Source organism: Xyrauchen texanus, chromosome 19 (assembly GCF_025860055.1).
Source record: "Xyrauchen texanus isolate HMW12.3.18 chromosome 19, RBS_HiC_50CHRs, whole genome shotgun sequence".
Lineage (NCBI taxonomy): Eukaryota > Metazoa > Chordata > Actinopteri > Cypriniformes > Catostomidae > Xyrauchen > Xyrauchen texanus.
In genome coordinates this window covers 26647570-26665503 of record NC_068294.1, presented here as the reverse complement: position 1 = coordinate 26665503, position 17934 = coordinate 26647570, and the positions used below count along the sequence as shown (strand labels likewise).

Sequence of the window (17934 nt, the reverse complement as noted above, 5' to 3'; positions counted from 1 at the left end):
AACAAAACGACCTAAATATTGATCTGTTTGTCACCCACACCTTTAAAATAGCTTCTGAAGATATGGATTAAACCACTGGAGTCTTATGGATAATTTTTATGCTGCCTTAATATGCTTTTTGGACCTTCAAAGTTCTGGCCACCATTCACTTGCATAGCTGAGATATGCTTCTAAAGATCTTCGTTTGTGTTCAGCAGAAGAAAGAAAATAATAGATATCTTGGATGACATAAGGGTGAGTAAATAATGAGAGAATTATTTGAGGGGGCGGTTTATGTGTAAACGTGTCCACGCATAGGAAGGGTTGTATTCGTTAATTCTTTATGATTTTATAATTTATTTCATATGGCATATGATGCTAAATGTTAAAAATGAATGTTTTGTGAATGTATCATTTTCTTTTCTTTTCTTATACTTTAAGGTGTATTGTTATAAAGCTGAAAATCCTCCCATGAAGCCCTGCCTATGTGTGAAATATAAAACAGATTTCGATTTCATATTACATAATTACTAAATAAGTGGTGTTTGAAAATAATACTTAACTTCCTTCTCTGTGCCATCAGGCGACTGAATGATTGCAAGTTTCAAGTAGGCTATTGATTAGTCAGGTATTTGGACTTTGTATCTGCAGCTCTATGAAGGGGAGGGTACTAGTTCGTCGGAAATGGCCACTATGACGAAAAGACAGTTTCGGTTACACACAGAACTCTATTTTTGCTTCTCAGAAAGCGGAAATTTAAGTTGACGCTCTAAGGTTTGTGAAGCTCAAAGAAAACTTTGGTTGAACTGTCTGTGTGTAGACATAATTTAAAGGAAGAGAGGGATATTTTGATGACCTCTAGACAACAGGTGTGACGGCACCCGGATGATCCTACCTGAGGTAGCTATATCTCATTCACATTTTTACTTACTAATAATTCTCTTAAAAATAAGGTGTAGCCTACAGTAAATGACAATGTTCGATGTAGTTTAATCTGTTCAAACGTGAACTACTGATGTATGAAAACGTAACTCATGAACTGAGGCTTAGCTTCAGCGGTGAATAACACTGAGAATGTTTTGTTTTTAAAAGTAGTACAAAAAGAGGAACAAAATGTATATCAGGAAGAAACGCTCGTTTCATTTCAATGTGGACTTTTCCTCCAAATTGTGTAGTCTTGATGTGTGTATTGTCTTCCAAAACATGGGTGTTCTTTTTTTTTTTAACAAAACATTAAATAAAAACTCGAATATTTTTTTTTTTTTTTACTTTGAAGCATTACATTTTTAACCACTTTATATTCATTTTTTTCTTCTCAGATTCAAACCTTGTGGGTGATGGTCTTCTATTTTGGTTATATAAGCGTCTCCAGTTATCTTATCTAAACGAGCGAGGAAAATAACTTCCCGGGGATCTGCCGGTATGCATGAGGGGGCCAGCAGTGCGCCCGTCGGGTCAGAGGAACGTTTAAATGCTCCTGTGGGAGAAACAGCATTTCCCTCAGAGGAACTAAACGTTTTAGACTGTAAAGCATCAGGTAATGATGAAAATGATTCTGATTCCCCTAAAAACAGGATAACAAGTCAGTTTCGCTCAAATCTTGAAGAGCGCTTTTCTAGACATGGTCTTCGACCCTTATCTCCTTCGATTAGCGCCTCCTCACGCAGATCCAAACTTCAGAAACAGCAGGAGGTCAATGAACCGGGCAGCAGTACCTCCCGCAGAATTTCAGTTGATGCATCCGAGAAGGGCTCTCTCACCCCGGCTATGCGTAAAAAGTATTTAAAAGAGTTGTTTCTGAATAACAGATCTGGATTTTCAAGTATTTTATCATCCAGACAGTCAAGCGAACTGTCAAAAGACAATGAAGAGAATGCACCATATGGAGTAAACGACACTATCAACAACTGTGCGCTCTGGGCTTTAGATCCCATGGAACATGCTTGGATGCTCTCTGCTGTGGATGGGAATTATGACACTATGGTGGAATTTCTTGCGGAAGATCAAAGTCTATTGAGCAGAAAAGACTTCATCAGTGGTTACACAGTTATTCACTGGTTGGCCAAAAATGGAAAGGACGAGACACTGATTCAACTTCTCAAGCATGCCGAGAACGAGGGGCTACCAGTGAATGTGAACTTGAGAGGCAGTGGAGGTCTCACACCTCTCCATGTGGCAGCCATGCATAACCAGTACATGGTCGTGAAGCTTTTGGTTGGTGCATTTAATGCCAATATAGATGTTATGGACTACAGTGGAAAGAGAGCATGGCAATATCTTAAGCATAATGCACCTTTGGAAATGAAAGAGCTTCTTGGAGCCTGGGATGACGAACACACTGTAGGATACTTGAACGTGAACAACAGTGCGAGTCAGGCACAGCCAATACAACACACTCAAAAAAATAAAGTTGTAGTGGATAGTTCAGAAGGCAGAATTGCACGCTGGCGATTTGGGTCATTTAAAAGGCTATTATACAACATTGGTCTGCAGGAAGATAAAGTTTGAGAATTTAATTTTCTTTTTTTGAGAAGTCAAAAAAACTTAGTTGCACATTTGCCTTACTTTCTGATACATGGTTTCCCTCGATGTGCACCACCTATTTTATAAATATCTTTAATAAAGAAACTAAAATGCAAGTCTTTTTGTTTGCCAATAATCATTTTACATTGTCCTCAGTATGCATGAGTAAAAAAGCTCAGAAAATGACACAAAGTGTTTATACATGTACAGAGGAGCAACAAGGTGCAAAACTCAAATTTTTGTGCAGGACAACATTGTCGCAAAATACCCATTATATAAATATTAATAGAAGTGTTCTCACAAAAGGGGAAAAGGCCAAATAATGCTGATTTCGATGACAAATCTTTTATTGCATTGCAAGGACATAACCAGAATATCTGTACAAAAGAGAGACTACTGTTCCAGATAACATGGCTTCTCTCCAGGTCTGGATGAGTTGGTGGTCCTGGCAGGGTACAGACGGAGGGGGATGCTGACGTAAGTGGTGTTTACAAACCCAGCTTGGTCCTTCTCCAGTGTCTCCTCTTGGAGTTGTACCTGCAAACAGCATTGTACAGAAAATTAAGAATAATGCGTCCAAGCAAATGCTGTAAAAGGAAAGAGTTCTTTCAACCTTGTTTCAGGGTAGCAAACTAATCAACTCAAAGCACGTCAATTGAAAGCTCATTAAAATAAAATTCTATGCAATATACATACACGGAAAAAATTCTAGTATATAAATATCTTCAGTGAGCTATTGTGTGTCCTTCAAGTGGAGTGTTGGAAAAATCATAATTACTAGCTCAGAGCACATGAATGACCAAGTGAAGACATTAACAAGCAGGAAAATCGGAATGCTAGAGGATACTCAAGCTTCCAAGTTGGGACGTTGAAAGGGGCGTGTCAACATGAATGATGGGAAGCAATGATTTTGATAAATTATTTCAACTTCTGTACTTTATATCTATAATATTAATGTTATACATGAGTCAAATAATGAATCACCCTTTGCAGTTTGTTTTAAGCAATTCAATTTGTTAGATACCAAGCATTCATAAATGTCATATATGTAGTGTATAAGTGATGCAGATTTATTTGCCATTTATTCAGCAGTTATTATTGTATCAGCAGTACAATACAAAATAAGCTTTTGCCATTTGTCACAGTGTATTTAAATTTAGCTTCTTCAGTATTTTGGTTCCCACCTGAATGTCTTTGTAATGAATGCCCAACTCTGAGGTACAAGCTACCCAGGTGCACTTCAAGGCAGCAATATTTAATTTAATTGTAATTAATGCATAATTGTTTTAAATATTTTATTAAGATTGCACTTTTAGAAGATGTTTATATAAAATATTTACTATAGGTTTTGAGGACAGTGGGTACATTGACATCACTATCGCAGTTTACTTAACAGCAAACATACATTTTGCAAGTCAATAAAGCCTCATATTTAAAGTCCATTTTACATTAATTCTAAAATGAGTAAAGTTGCACAATTACAGTCCTATATAATGTCTCCACAACAGAGCATGTACATGTCATATGGGGGATGACAGCACTCATTATGACTCTACAGTAGAAGGATGCTCTCAGCAGGTTAATGGCAGTACTACCACAAAAGTTAGCACTGTAATTGCGTCCTGCTTTCTTGAACCAGATACAAGGTCCAGTGGCACATTAAATGTCGACATAGTCTAGTTATGGCCACACACAAACATATGGACTGCAGAAAGAAACCACCATTAATCCATCAATGACAATATACCTGATCTTGTTGCCAGTTTTCATCCTGATCCACTGAGGGATCGGCCTGTTCTGTTTCTGCTTCTTGGCGAGGAAACGTTTAATTCTAAAAGTCTTGTGCGACGCCTGAAACATAGATGTAAGCACTCCGTCAGTTAATCTGACAAACATTTGCAATGGGTGAAGTTCACAGAGTATTCGGTGCTTTTCAGAAAATTGTGGGGGTGAAGACCTTATTTAAATGTAACTATTTACCGAATACTAATCCATTCAATATTTATCCCCGCCGATTACTGACTTCATTTGACAAACAAATATGAAAATATATGTCAGCTAGCTATTACAAGTTCTACGATGTTTTATGATATCACTTACCATTTTCAGATTGCAATCCACTCACCAGTATGGCGGTAGCTGAAGAGAAGGAATCACGGGAAACGCAAGTATTGTATATCCGCGTTAGGACATCAACTTACTCCTATTAATCACAGCGTCACCCAGTGGATCCACGACCCGTCTACACCACGAGGGGCAGTTCACACTGAACTTGTTTTTGCGTCCCACTGCACTGTTTTTCAATAGATTTCTATGCAAACATGAGCTAGACGGACGTCTGTGACCATTGATTCGCGTTCCGCTGTTTTTATAGCGTCTCGTCCCGTCTTTAGACGCTGTGCCAAGTTAAATTAATTTTCCAAGTTAAGCTCAATCCACAGCATTTGTGAAGATGTTGATTACCGTAAAAATAATTATTAGAAATAAAAAAATAATAATAAAATAATCTGGGTTACAGTGAGGCACTTACAATGCAAGTCCATATACGTTAAGAATACTCACTGTTTCAAAAGTATAGCCACAAAAGACATAAACGTTATGCATGTTAACATGGTTTTAGTGTAATAAAATCAGTTACTGATTTTAAGGGCTGTAGCCATTAGCCTCCTTGTTAGCATGCCCGCCTCCCATGCCACAGACCCCTGTTCAAATCCTGCTCTGAGTGGGTTGAGCAGAAACGGTTACAGTGGTGCCATGACCCAGATAGGTGTGAGGTTTAGGGGGTGAGTGTAATGTAACCAGCTGGTAAGGTAGCTGTGCAGTGTGTAAACATCACTCCCCTGGCCTAAAGAGGTGCACTTGCAACTGATTTTGAAGGCTGCAGCCTTTAATCTCCTTAGTGCACCCACCTCCCATGCTGGGAACCTCGGTTCGAATCCCGCTCTGAGCAAGCAGGACTGGTTACAGTGGCATAATGTTGATTACCACAAAAAAAAAAATCTGTCTTTTTCTTTTAAATAAAAGCAAAATCGAAATTACAGTGAGGCACTTAAACAGGAAGTGAATGAGGACAATTTCTGGAGGGTTTACAAGGCGTAAATGTGAAGCTTATATTTTTATAAAAGCATTTACATGAATTCTTCTGTTAAAACTCATGTATTATTTGAACTAAATTGTTTAAATCATAATTTTTACAGTTGTTTTAGAGTTTAATGACATTAAATCCTCATGGAAACAAAGTCATAAAATTGACTATAATCAGGGTTGGGAGGGGTACTTTTGAAATGTATTCCACTACAGATTACAGAATACATGCTGTAAAATGTCATTTGTAACATATTCTGTTATATTACTCAAGGTCAGTAACATATTCTAAATACTTTGGATTACTTCTTCAGCACTGGTACATTTTTTTCACTTGTTTTTACTATATAAGTACAGGAAGACAAAATGCACGTTAAAAATAAATTCTATGAAAAACCTAAATGTCTTATGTAGTGTTGTTTCTAAAACAAGATCAATCAAATTGATCTTGTTTTAAGGATTTTTAGATATTTTTTACAGGAAAGCAATACAAAAATTATCATCAAGAATACGATTTTTGCCCTAATATCAAAGGTCTTACAACAAAAAAGAAATTATGATCCAACGTGAATTTTCTTGATAAAAAAAAATATGATCGTGCCTGGTAACGTGCATGTAAAATGGCTAGAAATAACATGTTAGCTTAGCGTAAAGCTGATGATTTACACAAGGTTTATTTGTATTTCTTCTGCTCCCAACTTCCAAACTTCCATCTCTGTCTGCTCGTATGAATGTAACACATAAGAAAGTGTTTCACTGCTGTTCAAATGCACTTTGGATTGCATAATTGTTATGTACATTTTTCCATCCAAAGGACTAAATATTTAATGAAATAAATTACAATAAAATGCAAAGTAATCTCTTTAGAAATTAAAATACTTTTTGAATATAACTGTATTCTAATTACCAATGTTTTAAATTGTAACTGTAGTGGAATACAGTTACTTATATTTTGTATTTTAAATGCGTAATCCCGTTACATGTATTTTGTTACTCCCCAACTCTGGCTATAATTTTATACAGAAAAGTTAAGAAATTTTATCAAACTAAAATCATGTTAATGTAATGGGAGCCAGCTGGTAAAGGCTGTAACCTTTAGCCTTCTTGTTAGCGTACCCGCCTACCATGCCGGTACGAGTCCCATTTGGAGCGGGGTGATCAGGGCTGGTTACAATGGTGCCGTGACCCGGATGGGATAGAGGTTTAGGGGGGTGAGTGTAATGGGAGCCAGCTGGTAGATAGCTGTGCAGTGTGTAAACCTCAATCTCCTGATGTCAAGAGGTGCACTTGCGACTGATGCTAGAGGATGTAGCCTTTAGCCTCCTTGTTAGCACACCTGCCTCCCACGCCGGAGATGCCGGTTCGAGTCCCGTTCGTTGTGGGGCGACCAGGGCTGGTTACTTTAACATGCCAATTGTTTACGTCTTGTGGCTAAAACAGGCAGTATTTTAACGTTAACTGATTGGCCACATTCTCTTCCATTGCAAGTGCTCACTGGAACCCAGATATTTGCTTTTTTTTATTTTTTTAAAGAAAAGGAGGGGCAAGTCAAAATAATTTTTTGTGGTAATCAATATTATGCCACAAATGCTGTCGGTGGTGCTGAACTTGTATTGAACCCTGAATATTCCTTTAAAAACAACTTTTAAAAACATGTACCGAGACATCTGCGTTCAAAACTATTTGTTGCACTGCATCTAGCTCCATCATCAGATATTAAAACTCATTTATATAACTGACCGACCAAATCAAATGACCAAATAAAAGAAAACACTTGAAGTAACATGTAGGTTGTTCGTTTATTGTCTTTTCAGATTTCTCTTCGCATTTTGACAAAGCTACAACAACAAAAGGGAAACAAGCTGTGTTTGACATATTACTTAAAGAACCATACAACTGGATGACAACACGTGACAGTTTCCAAACCACACTGCATGTTTGTGAGTGGTAGGATATGCTTTGATTCTAAAATTATGGAAGGTCACTTCTGTTTTGCATATACTTAGTCAACTTGCAAAAAAGAACTGACAGTGGTAAAGGCAATCGGCATCATAAAGCATTGGCTCTTTTTCCAATTGACCAATTTCTATATTGCAATTTGAACAAAATCAAAGTATATCAGTGGGCTCTTTACAATAGCTGCAAGCTACATCCATGCTAAAAGAACACAAACTAATGTTACTGATTGTCTCAAGTGAAATGCACAGTATGATATTGGTTTGAAGGGTTCAGTTAAGGCGCAATATAATTTTTCCTCAGTGGAACATTGAAATCTTGACCAAGCTAGATTAGACCTTTATTACAAACTATGAAGCAGAATTTGAATTAAAATAAGTCTGACTGTGTACCAAAAGTAAGGTCACTTTGAGTTGTTATAGTCCACAATCGCTTTGGCCCCACTTCTCAAATCAAACCATCAGCCAGGAACTGAATGATTCTTTGCCTTGTTCATGTACAGAAACTTTGGGGGGCTCATTCAGGCACTGGAGTGTGACAGGTTTGTGCTCTCATGCCATTGACAGAGAGTTTTTTTTAAATGGGGGAAATTCTTTTGATGGCAGCACCCTGTTTTGAGGTGTAAATTTGCACTGATTAGAACAGAGCCCCTCTCTTTTCTTTAGACATCATGCCACGCTTGCACAGGGCTGCTACTTCACTCTGCCACCTTCTCTTGAGAATTCTTTGACTCCCTCTCAGCCCTCTTCTCCACAGCTTGTCCTTCTCCTGTTCCCCCTCCACCCTGGTTACGGCTCCTTGCCCCAGGCTGGTACAGCTGAATTGCAGGTCGATCCTGATCCATCAAAAAATACATTTGACTGTTATGAGCTAAAACATACAAGATTTATTTGCATATCAAAAATGCCTTTACCTTATTTCTTAGACGATCCCTTTTGGCACTGTCTTCCTTTCTATTTTCTTTTGATGACTTGTCAGGGTGAACATGACCAGAGGACTCTCCAGTATTCTCATGCTTTCTCTTCTCCCAAATACGCTCCTTTTCCTTCTTCCCTTCCTCTCTCTTTTTGTAGGTGTTTTCTCCATCCTGACGTTCCCTTCTTCTCCTCCGCTGTTCATCCTGCCTTCTGACAAGTTCTTTTTCTTTCTGCCTCCGCTCTCTCTCTCTGTCTCCATCACGATCCCTGTAATCTTTACGCCCACAATCCTCTAATCTGTATGACAAAGAATAAATATGTCATATGAAATGAGAGGAAAAATAAAAAGGAGATTAAAGGAATATTCTGGGTTCAATACAAGTTCAGCTCAATTGATTTTTGAATTTTTTTAAGAAAAGGAGGAGTCAAAATGTATTTTTGTGGTAATCAACATTAGGCACCAAATGCTGTCGATTGAGCTTTAAGGGATAATTAACCCCAAAATGAAAATTCAGTCATTGTTTAACCACCCCAGTGTTGTTATAACCCCTTATTACTTTTTCTTTACACAAAGGGAGACATTGTGAAAAAACTATTGTTTTCAGTGATGTCTGATCACCTTCTCAAGTTTCAAAAGGACACAAAAGTATAATTCAGAAGTGTAATAAATTATTCCATAAGACTCATGATTGTTAGATTGTGTTTTCTGTTGTTAATATCACTGGTGGTCCTGTTGAAGTGAAACCAAACAAGTTTTTGCTTGAACGCCCCAACTCCCGCCTGCTGCGTAATTACTGAATCTCTCATGCGAAGAGCTTGTGCAGACTCATGAACGCGCATAGGAGAATAATGGTCAGTGTACAGATTTCCTAAACAAAACTCATGAGTCTCATGAAATTATTTATTACACTTCTGAATTATAGTTTTGTGTCCTTTTGAAGCTTGAACAGGTGGTCACGATAAACTGCCATTGTATAACTTCACTGAGAACAATATTTTCCCTTTGTGTAAAGAAAAAGAAAGAAAGACATATGGGGTTATAACAACACAGGAGTAAACAATGGGTGATTTTTTTTTTTTTTTTTTTTGGGAGAACTAATCTTTTAACTTGTCTTGAACCCGGAATATTCCTTAAATTGAATTAAATCTCTATATCTGAAATTTTCTCTCCAAAAACTTACTTGCCCCCCTTGTCCTCTTTGTGTTCACCATTCTGGCGTTTCTTCATGTCTCCTCCTGGAGCTCGGCCTTCCTTTGGTTTCTCCCTGTCCTGTTTCTTGGGCTTTTCTTTTGGCTTCTCAGTATCACCATCTTCTGTTTTGTCTGGTTTCCTCAAGAGCTGTGAGACAAAACAAAAAGGATTAGTTCACCCAAAAATAACAATTCTGTCATTGTTTACCCACCCCTGTTTTGTTATAGCCTCATACTACTTTCTTTTTCTTAACACAAAGGGAGAAATTGTAAAGAAGGTTTTATTGCAAAAGAAACTGAAATCTAATGTATTACTTTGTGAAAATGTTCACTGATGGTTGATCTCCTGTGCACATTCATGATAGGGCAAGAGAGCAACAACTTAAGCAGCCTCTTTGCGACATTGAGGCATTCAAGTGAAAACTTGTTTTGTTGATCTAAAAACAGGTAGGCCACAGCGATAGCGACAACAGATCACAACACAGCTGCACACAAAACAGAGAAAAGTACTTACTAAACATGTCTGAACAGTTTGTAGTTGTAACACGTGATAAAAGGTTTCTTTTATATAGTAATAATAGTTTTTGTCTTAACCAGCAGTGATGCGTGACAGTACATTCTATTGATCATTTGTTTTTTGTTTTTGGCATCGTGTGAAATCAGAGAGCTGTGAACTGGAACTGGTCCAAAAACATTAAAAAAAAAAGAAACAAGGCTGGGCATAGAAATGCATAAAATATTTTTTTTTAGATATACAAACAAATTTTTGCATGAACGCCCCTATGTCACTAGGGGGCTGTGTGAATATTTTCTCTCGTTCCCTATCATGAACGGTCAGTGATAGGGCTGGGACGATTCAGCTACGTTATTGATTACAGAAATACGTCGATTTGCATAACATGCGTCTGTGCGTCGCAATGGAATATTTAAAATGGCAGCACCCGGTTTAAACATGGATTCCCCCGAAGAACAAGCTGTAGCTAAAAATGTTTCCTCATCGCCCCCATGTTAAAAGTAATTTCTGGCAGCTGTTCTGTCTTTAGACGCTGAAATGGCCTTCGACCTTATTTAATGGAGTTATATGTTTTCTGTGCTGGATCGGTTTGGCTTTGGTGAGAATTTTTAACCATTCATAAAAATGCTTTATTCTTTCCCCTAAACCTGCAATACTTACTAAAGGTAAGTAGCTGTTTTCTTCCCTCTTCTGCGTGGAACACGACAGGGCTGTTGATTAAGCCCAATGTTATTTGATCTAGCTTTAGAACCCATGGCCATCCATCTTCGTAATCATTTGGAGATTAGGGGTATATCATGTGGTCACTCTGAGGTTAAGCTGTCCTTATATGCGGACGATATGGTTTTATTTTTGATTGATCCTTCTTCTGCTTTGCCATTTTTAAATGGAATCACTTGAGGTTTTTGGCTTGTTTTCTGGTTATTCTGTTAATTGGGAGAAGAGTGTATTCATGCCCTTGGGTGAAGGGCTGGATGCTCAGTTTCTGAGCTCGTTACCTTTTAGAATCACTGAGGATCACTTTACTTATTTAGGGTTAGTCATTCCTAAAACAAAATAACATATTTTCAGTCTAAATTTCACAGAAGCCATAAATAAGTTAAAAATATATATTGATAAATGGAGGGTTCTTCCGTTATCTTTAATTGGTTGGGTTAATTATTAAAATGGTCTCTCTGCCTCGCTTTGTTTATCTTTTTCAGAACCTGCCTATATATTTGCCACATTCTTTTTTTAAACATTTATATTCTGTTATTTTTTCCATTTATTTGGGGCTATAAAGCACATAGAATCTCTAAGGTTCATTTGCAGAAGCCTAAAGAGTTGGGTGGTCTAGTGCTACCCGTTTTCCATCATTATTATTGGGCTGCTAATGCCAGGGCTATGATGTTCTGGCGGATTAGCAATCAAGCTGCCGATAACTTAATGGACACGCATCCCAAGTGGCTGTACTTGGAGGCTCGGTCAGTTGTTGGTTGCTCCCTAGCTGCTATTCTTTTTTCCAACCCTGTATCTTTAAGGAGGGTACAATGTATATTTTCACTGTGGAGAGGCAAAGGACTGAGCACAGATGTCAAATTCGCCACTTTCGAACAATTGTATAAAACCTTTGTATAAAATCACAATTTTTCCGATATCTACAGGTGCGCCATTACATAAAACATTCCTTTACTGAGTTTCAGGATTTGCCTCAGGATCATTATGTGTGTGATCTTCTGGGTCAACTTCCTATGGGTAAACATTTGGTGACACGGTTTGTTTCTTTGTTTGTTTCTCATTTTGTAGTGTCTTTAGATCACCTCAAAGTAGCTTGGAAAATTATACTGGAATTAATATCTCAAACGAGATTTGGGAAGAAGGACTGAAGCGAATTCATACCTGCTCAATTAATACAAGTTTACAACTTATACAGTTTAAAGTGTTGCGTAGGTTACACTATATCAAAACTAAACTCAATAAAATGTACCCTTCAGTTTCCCCATTATGCGATAGATGTAAGAGCTCAGATGGTATGCATGCTCATACTTTTTGGTTTTGTCCTGTGATTTCTGAGTTTTGGAAGAATATTTTTCAGTGGTACTCAAATGTTATTGGTGAAGATATAAGTCCAGATCTTGAATTAGCTTTGCATGGATGTTCTGTCCCTATTAGCATTGATACATTCTCAGCAATTGTCTCTGTTTGGTATGGTGGTGGCTAAAAGGGTGATCTTGATGGAGTGGAAGTCCACTTTACCACCCAGTTTTCATAAATGGCTGGCTGAAATGGTTGCTGCCCTTAAGCTCAAAGGATTAGTTTTTCTAAGGTCGATGCTTCCAAAATATTTGATAAAACCTGGGGCCCCTTCCTTAGGTTTCTTTTTAAGAGTTGAAATTTGCTTGTGCATTTATGTATTATTGGGGGAGGGTTACATTTATTTTTTGTATTTTTCCTTTGTGTGTTTATTGTATGTATAGTATAAGTTTTGTATACATTTTGTGAGATTTTTTTATGTTTGTATAAAAAGTGTTAAAAAAAAAATATATATATATATATATATATATATATATATATATATATATATATATATATATATATATATAAAAAGAAATTCTGCACCGCTGCTAATGTAACGTTACACCCTGCGTCATCTAATTTTGTTATTTGTCCATTTTATATTTTCTGTTTACTTTAACAGCCATGTATGAGTGACAAAATAGCGTAAGCTGTGTGACTGTTATTATATTATATGTTATTATATTCCTTGCCCCACTGAGATTTAATGCAGATTGCAATAGTTTTATTTATTCCTGTTAGAAAAAGTTAACCGTTGCTCGAATTGCACTAATGTTACTGTAAAATGATTTTATGTTGAACTGCTAAACTCGAGGTTGCACAATGTTTTGATATTCCTCCTGAAAATGACTTGAATTTTACATTTGTTTCATTTATTTTGTTGTTGGATTACTAAATGTAGATTGCACTTTCCTTTTACTCGAACTGAACAAGTTCTTACTTAAAATCACTCCAAAATAAAATTAAAGTAATCTACATTTAGCAATCCAACAACAAAATAAATTAAACAAATGTAAAATTCAAGTCACTTTCAGGAGGAATATCAAAACACTGTGCAACCTCGAGTTTAGCAGTCCAACATAAAATCTCTCCAAAATAAAATTAATGTTGGACTGTAACATGGAGATTACCAGTTAAGACAGGGCTATTTTTGTTGCAGAATAATGCTCTGCAGTGCACACTTGGTTTCTTGTACATTTGTTTGTGTTTAAGAGAAGATAATTTAATAAAATATTGAAATATTACTGAGACAAGTTTTTAAATATTTATTTTGGGTTAATTAAATGTTATATTAATCAAGTAATAATAATGGAAAAATCAGCATATTAGTCGTTAGATTAATCGACTAATCAGAAAAAGAATCGTTAGATTAATCAATAAAAAAAAAATAATAATAAAAAAAAAAAAAAGAGCGTTAGGTGCAGCCCTAGTCGTGAACATTTTCACAAAATAATATCATATGCTTTCATAACAGTTACATAAAATTATTAGAATTCTGAATTAAACTTTGCATTCTTTTGAAGCTTGAAGCGGTGGTCACCATAAACTTCCATTGTATGGCATCACCAAAAATAAAAAAATTTCACAATTTCTCCCTTTGTGTTAATAAAAAAAAGAAATACATATAGGGTTATAATGATGCAGGGCTGAGTAAACAGTAGCTGAATTGTCATTTTTGGGTGAAATATTCCTTTAATCATGATGTTGAATAACATTGGCATTACATAGTGATGTACCTTTATTTTTGGCTGTTCTTCTTTAGGTTGATCCTTATCAGACGCCTTTTCTCCTTTTTTCAATTTCTCAGCTTCTTTTCGTTTTCTTCTGTCCTCCTCTCTCCACTTACGTCGCTCTTCGTCTCTCAAGCGTTTACGTTCTAGCTCTCTCCGTCTCCTCTCTTCTTTCTTCTCCTCTCTAATCCTCTGGGAAGGATAAATTAAAAGTGTGTGAATAGACTGCACATGAGTACGTCATAATTTATGTAATAAGGTAAATTAACTTGTATCATCCAAATAAACTATTCAGTATATCGCACCCCCATTTTACCTGTTTATTCTTAAGGAAGTCCAAGAGAGGTGTTGTTTTTTTAGCTAGAAAAATAAACATTTTGAGAATCATTTCAAATGAGTGAAAACTGCTTCAAATTTACAATTTTTAAAGACATTTATTGCAGTAACTCACCACTGAGTTCTTTTGTCTTGGCCTCTATTTCCTCAAGTAAAGTCTCAGGGTTGGAAGGAAATTTTTCCTCATCACCATTGTAGAGCTCCAAAAATTTCTTATAATCAGCATCTGATAATTATGGGAAAACAACAAATTAACATTTGTCCCAGGATAACAACTGCTTGCACTTATTGCAATTAAAGGGAAAAAAATATCACCATCTTCAATTGTTCCACTTTTGGCATCCTTTTTCTTGCTCCTTTTCTTAGAAATTTTTTGGAATGGTGCAAACTCAACAATGGCTTGGTATTCTTGTCCTATACCATTAGAAATACAGGATAATATGTCTCTCACTGAGGGGAGAAGTTCACCAGCACACCAAATATCGCAGTCTGAACAATAATGATTAGTAATACATTGCCGTTCAAAGGTTTGGGTCACTTGACTGAAATGTTTCTCGTAATCTTCAAAACTTTTTGATCTGAAGGCGTATGCTTACATGTCTGAAATAAATTTCAGACAAAAATATAATTGTTTCACCATATTAATGTAATTACAAAACTAAATGAATGGCTTGGACTTAATAATAAAGAAAAGCAGCCAAAAGTGCCCAGCATAGATGGGAACTCCTTCAATACTGTTAAAAAAGCATCCCAGGGTGATACCTCAAGAAGTTGGTTGAGAAAATGCCAAGAGTACATGTCTGCAAATTCTAGGTCTAGGGTGGCTACTTTGAAGATGCTAAAATATAACATAGTTTTGATTCATTTTGAATAGTTTTAGTCACAATATAATTCACATATTTCCATTTTTGTTATTCCATATTTTTGATGACTTTACTATTATTCTAAAATGTGAAAAATAAAAAATAATAAAGAATGAGTAAGTGGCCCAAACCTTTGAACGGTAGTGTAAATAATTAAAAATCTATGACATTAATGGAGTACAACATATGACAGCATATGTCACACAGAACGCATGTAAACATTTAACGCTGGACCTACAAAAAGAGTAATGACAAGCATAAACCAAACCTCGATTGTCAATGAAGACATAGCCATCAAAACGGTCTCTGAAGAGAACTACATCCTCTTGATTTTTGAAATTCAGATATGCTCTTGCAAAGAGATGAGGGTAAAGACTGCAAATAAACAAATACATTTATCAGTCATCATGTACATAATCATTTTTTATTGTATCACTGCTCTGCTTTCTTTTGTAAAAGACTGCATCTACAAACCTAGTGTCACTAGAGAAAAACTCCAGGTAATCCAGCTCGGGAAGAGGCTGCAGTTGATCCACTAGTTCTTCTTTTGTTAGACTAGGAGGGAGCCGTCGGATCACAATCTAAAAAGTAAAAAAAAAAAAGACTCCTTATATCTTTTTATACACTATAATACAAGCATAACATACACTTAGGTTGAAATAATTTAAACACATTTTTTTAACCACTCCACAGATTTCATATTAGTAAACTATAGTTTTGGCAAGTCATTTAGGACATCTACTTAGTGCAAGACACGAGTAATTTTTCCAACAATTGTTTACAGACACATTGTTACCCTTTTTATAGATTATATCACAATTCCAGTGGCTCAGAATACACTAAGTTATCTGTGCCTTTAAGCAGCTTGGAAAAGTCCAGAAAATTATATCAAGCCTTTAGACAATTAGCTTCTGATAGGAGGTGTACTGAATTGGACCTGTGAATGTATTTTAAGGCCTACTTTCAAATTCAGTGCCTCTTTGCATGACATCATGGGAAACCCTAAATAAATCAGCCAAGACAGGTTCATCCTTGGGAGCAATTTCCAAACACCTGAAGGTACCACGTTCATCTGTACCAACAATTGTACGCAAGTATAAGCGTCATGGGACAACACAGCCATCATACTGCTCAGGATGGAGAGGCATTCTGTCTATTGTGATGAATGTAGTTTGGTGCGAAAAGTGCAAATCAATCCCAGAACAACAGCAAAGGACCTTGTGAAGATTCTGGAGGAAACAGGTAGACAAGTATCTATATCCACAGTAAAATGAGTCCTATATCGACATTACCTGAAAGCCTGCTCAGCAAGGAAGAATTCACTGCTCCAAAACTGCCATAAAAAAAGCCAGACTGCAAGTGTGCATGGGGACAAAGATCTCACTTTTTGGAAGAAATGTCCTCTGGTCTAATGAAACAAAAATGTAACTGTTTGGCCATAATGACCATCAATATATTTGGAGGAAAAGGGTGAGGCTGTCAAGCCGAAGAAAACCATCCCAACCATGAAGCATGGGGGTGGCAGCATACCTCCAAAGTTGTGGCAAAATGGCTTAAGGACAACAAAGTCAAGGTATTGGAGTGGCCACCACAAAGCCCTGACCTCAACCAGATAGAAAATTTGTCGGCAGAACAGAAAAAGTGTGTGCGAGCTTCGAGGCCTACAAACCTGACTCATGAGCCAGAAATCCAGCAATTTATTGTAAGAAGCTTGTGGAAGGCTACCCAAAACGTTTGACCCAAGTTAAACAATTCAAAGGCAATGCTACCAAATACTAACAAAGTGAATTCTGACCCAATGGGAATGTGAAAAACTGACATGAATCACTATCTCTACTATTATTCTGACACATTCTAAAAATAAAGTAGTGATCCTAACCGACATAAGACTATATCATATTTTTTTCTATGATTAAATGTCAGGAATTGTGAAAAACAATGTAATGAGTTTAAATGTATTTGGCTAAGATGTATGTAAACTTCAGACTTCAACTGTAAATATCTGAACAGCTATATATATATATATATATATATATATATATATATATATATATATATATATATATATATATATATATATATATATTAGATAATCTATCAGTACTATTACTAACAACATGCCAAATCTCGCAGATTGGCAACATTGACAGGGGGACTTGCCTTAACACTGTAAATATTTGGCAAGTTCAGCCATATTTAGCTGCAACATTTAATATTTAAAGAGCAAAAAATATGTCAACATTGTACTTCAACACAGTCAAAAACAAAAGTTTACAGTATTTCAAATAAAAGCGTCTAACTGCGTTGTTTATATTTGTAGGAGAAATGTAGCCAGCTAGTCAACTACCTTTGTCATGGCCTCCTTCTTCTCTTTACTTGACTTCTCGTGTTTTTCGTTTTCATCACACATTATTTCCACTTTCCTTTCTCTGGGGCGCGTGTTTTCCTTGTCCTCCTTCATTATACCTTTCCAATTTTTGCAACTATATCTAACTTAGTATGTTTAGCTGCTGTTATGATTCGTGTCTCCTGTCTCTCCAGTGTGCAACTTTCCGCAGTTGTTCCTCTGTAACATCAACGGGCGTCTCTGATTGGTTGAAATTCGTGATACAAAGAATCTCCCAAAAAGGCGATGACGGTCCACTCTGCATCTGTTTCCGTTTCATAAGGAAATTATTTACGATTGAAAACTCTGTTTCTGTCTGTTTAGCATTAATTCAAACAGGATGTTTAATTGAACGATATATATGCAATGTGTCTGCCTTAATCAAATATCTGTTGCAAGA

General features: G+C 36.4%; 3 protein-coding genes and 1 non-coding gene across 4 annotated transcripts; 1 reads left to right on the top strand and 3 right to left on the bottom strand.

The window, feature by feature from the left end:
* Positions 1 to 671: 671 nt before the first annotated feature.
* Positions 672 to 2676, top strand: LOC127659939 (ankyrin repeat domain-containing protein SOWAHD-like). The gene is made up of 2 exons (XM_052149940.1): positions 672 to 879; positions 1299 to 2676. The coding sequence occupies exon 2, from the start codon at positions 1402 to 1404 to the stop codon at positions 2485 to 2487; it is 1086 nt and encodes a 361-aa protein (XP_052005900.1). The 5' UTR covers positions 672 to 879; positions 1299 to 1401; the 3' UTR covers positions 2488 to 2676.
* A 149-nt stretch (positions 2677 to 2825) lies between these two features.
* LOC127659942 (60S ribosomal protein L39) lies at positions 2826 to 4666 on the bottom strand. The gene is made up of 3 exons (XM_052149941.1): positions 4603 to 4666; positions 4250 to 4353; positions 2826 to 3039 (listed from the first exon to the last, which is right to left on the bottom strand). Exons 1-3 carry the CDS (start codon positions 4603 to 4605, stop codon positions 2991 to 2993), a joined length of 156 nt encoding a protein of 51 aa, XP_052005901.1. The 5' UTR covers positions 4606 to 4666; the 3' UTR covers positions 2826 to 2990.
* LOC127660264 (small nucleolar RNA SNORA69) lies at positions 3994 to 4131 on the bottom strand. The gene has a single exon (XR_007972627.1). It is a non-coding gene; the product is annotated as a small nucleolar RNA SNORA69 (small nucleolar RNA).
* A 2709-nt stretch (positions 4667 to 7375) lies between the features above and the next one.
* On the bottom strand, positions 7376 to 17712 carry LOC127659852 (regulator of nonsense transcripts 3B-like). The gene is made up of 10 exons (XM_052149809.1): positions 17496 to 17712; positions 15623 to 15729; positions 15417 to 15523; positions 14601 to 14699; positions 14401 to 14511; positions 14266 to 14309; positions 13956 to 14141; positions 9641 to 9798; positions 8456 to 8756; positions 7376 to 8377 (listed from the first exon to the last, which is right to left on the bottom strand). Exons 1-10 carry the CDS (start codon positions 17607 to 17609, stop codon positions 8240 to 8242), a joined length of 1365 nt encoding a protein of 454 aa, XP_052005769.1. The 5' UTR covers positions 17610 to 17712; the 3' UTR covers positions 7376 to 8239.
* Between the last annotated feature and the right edge of the window lie 222 nt (positions 17713 to 17934).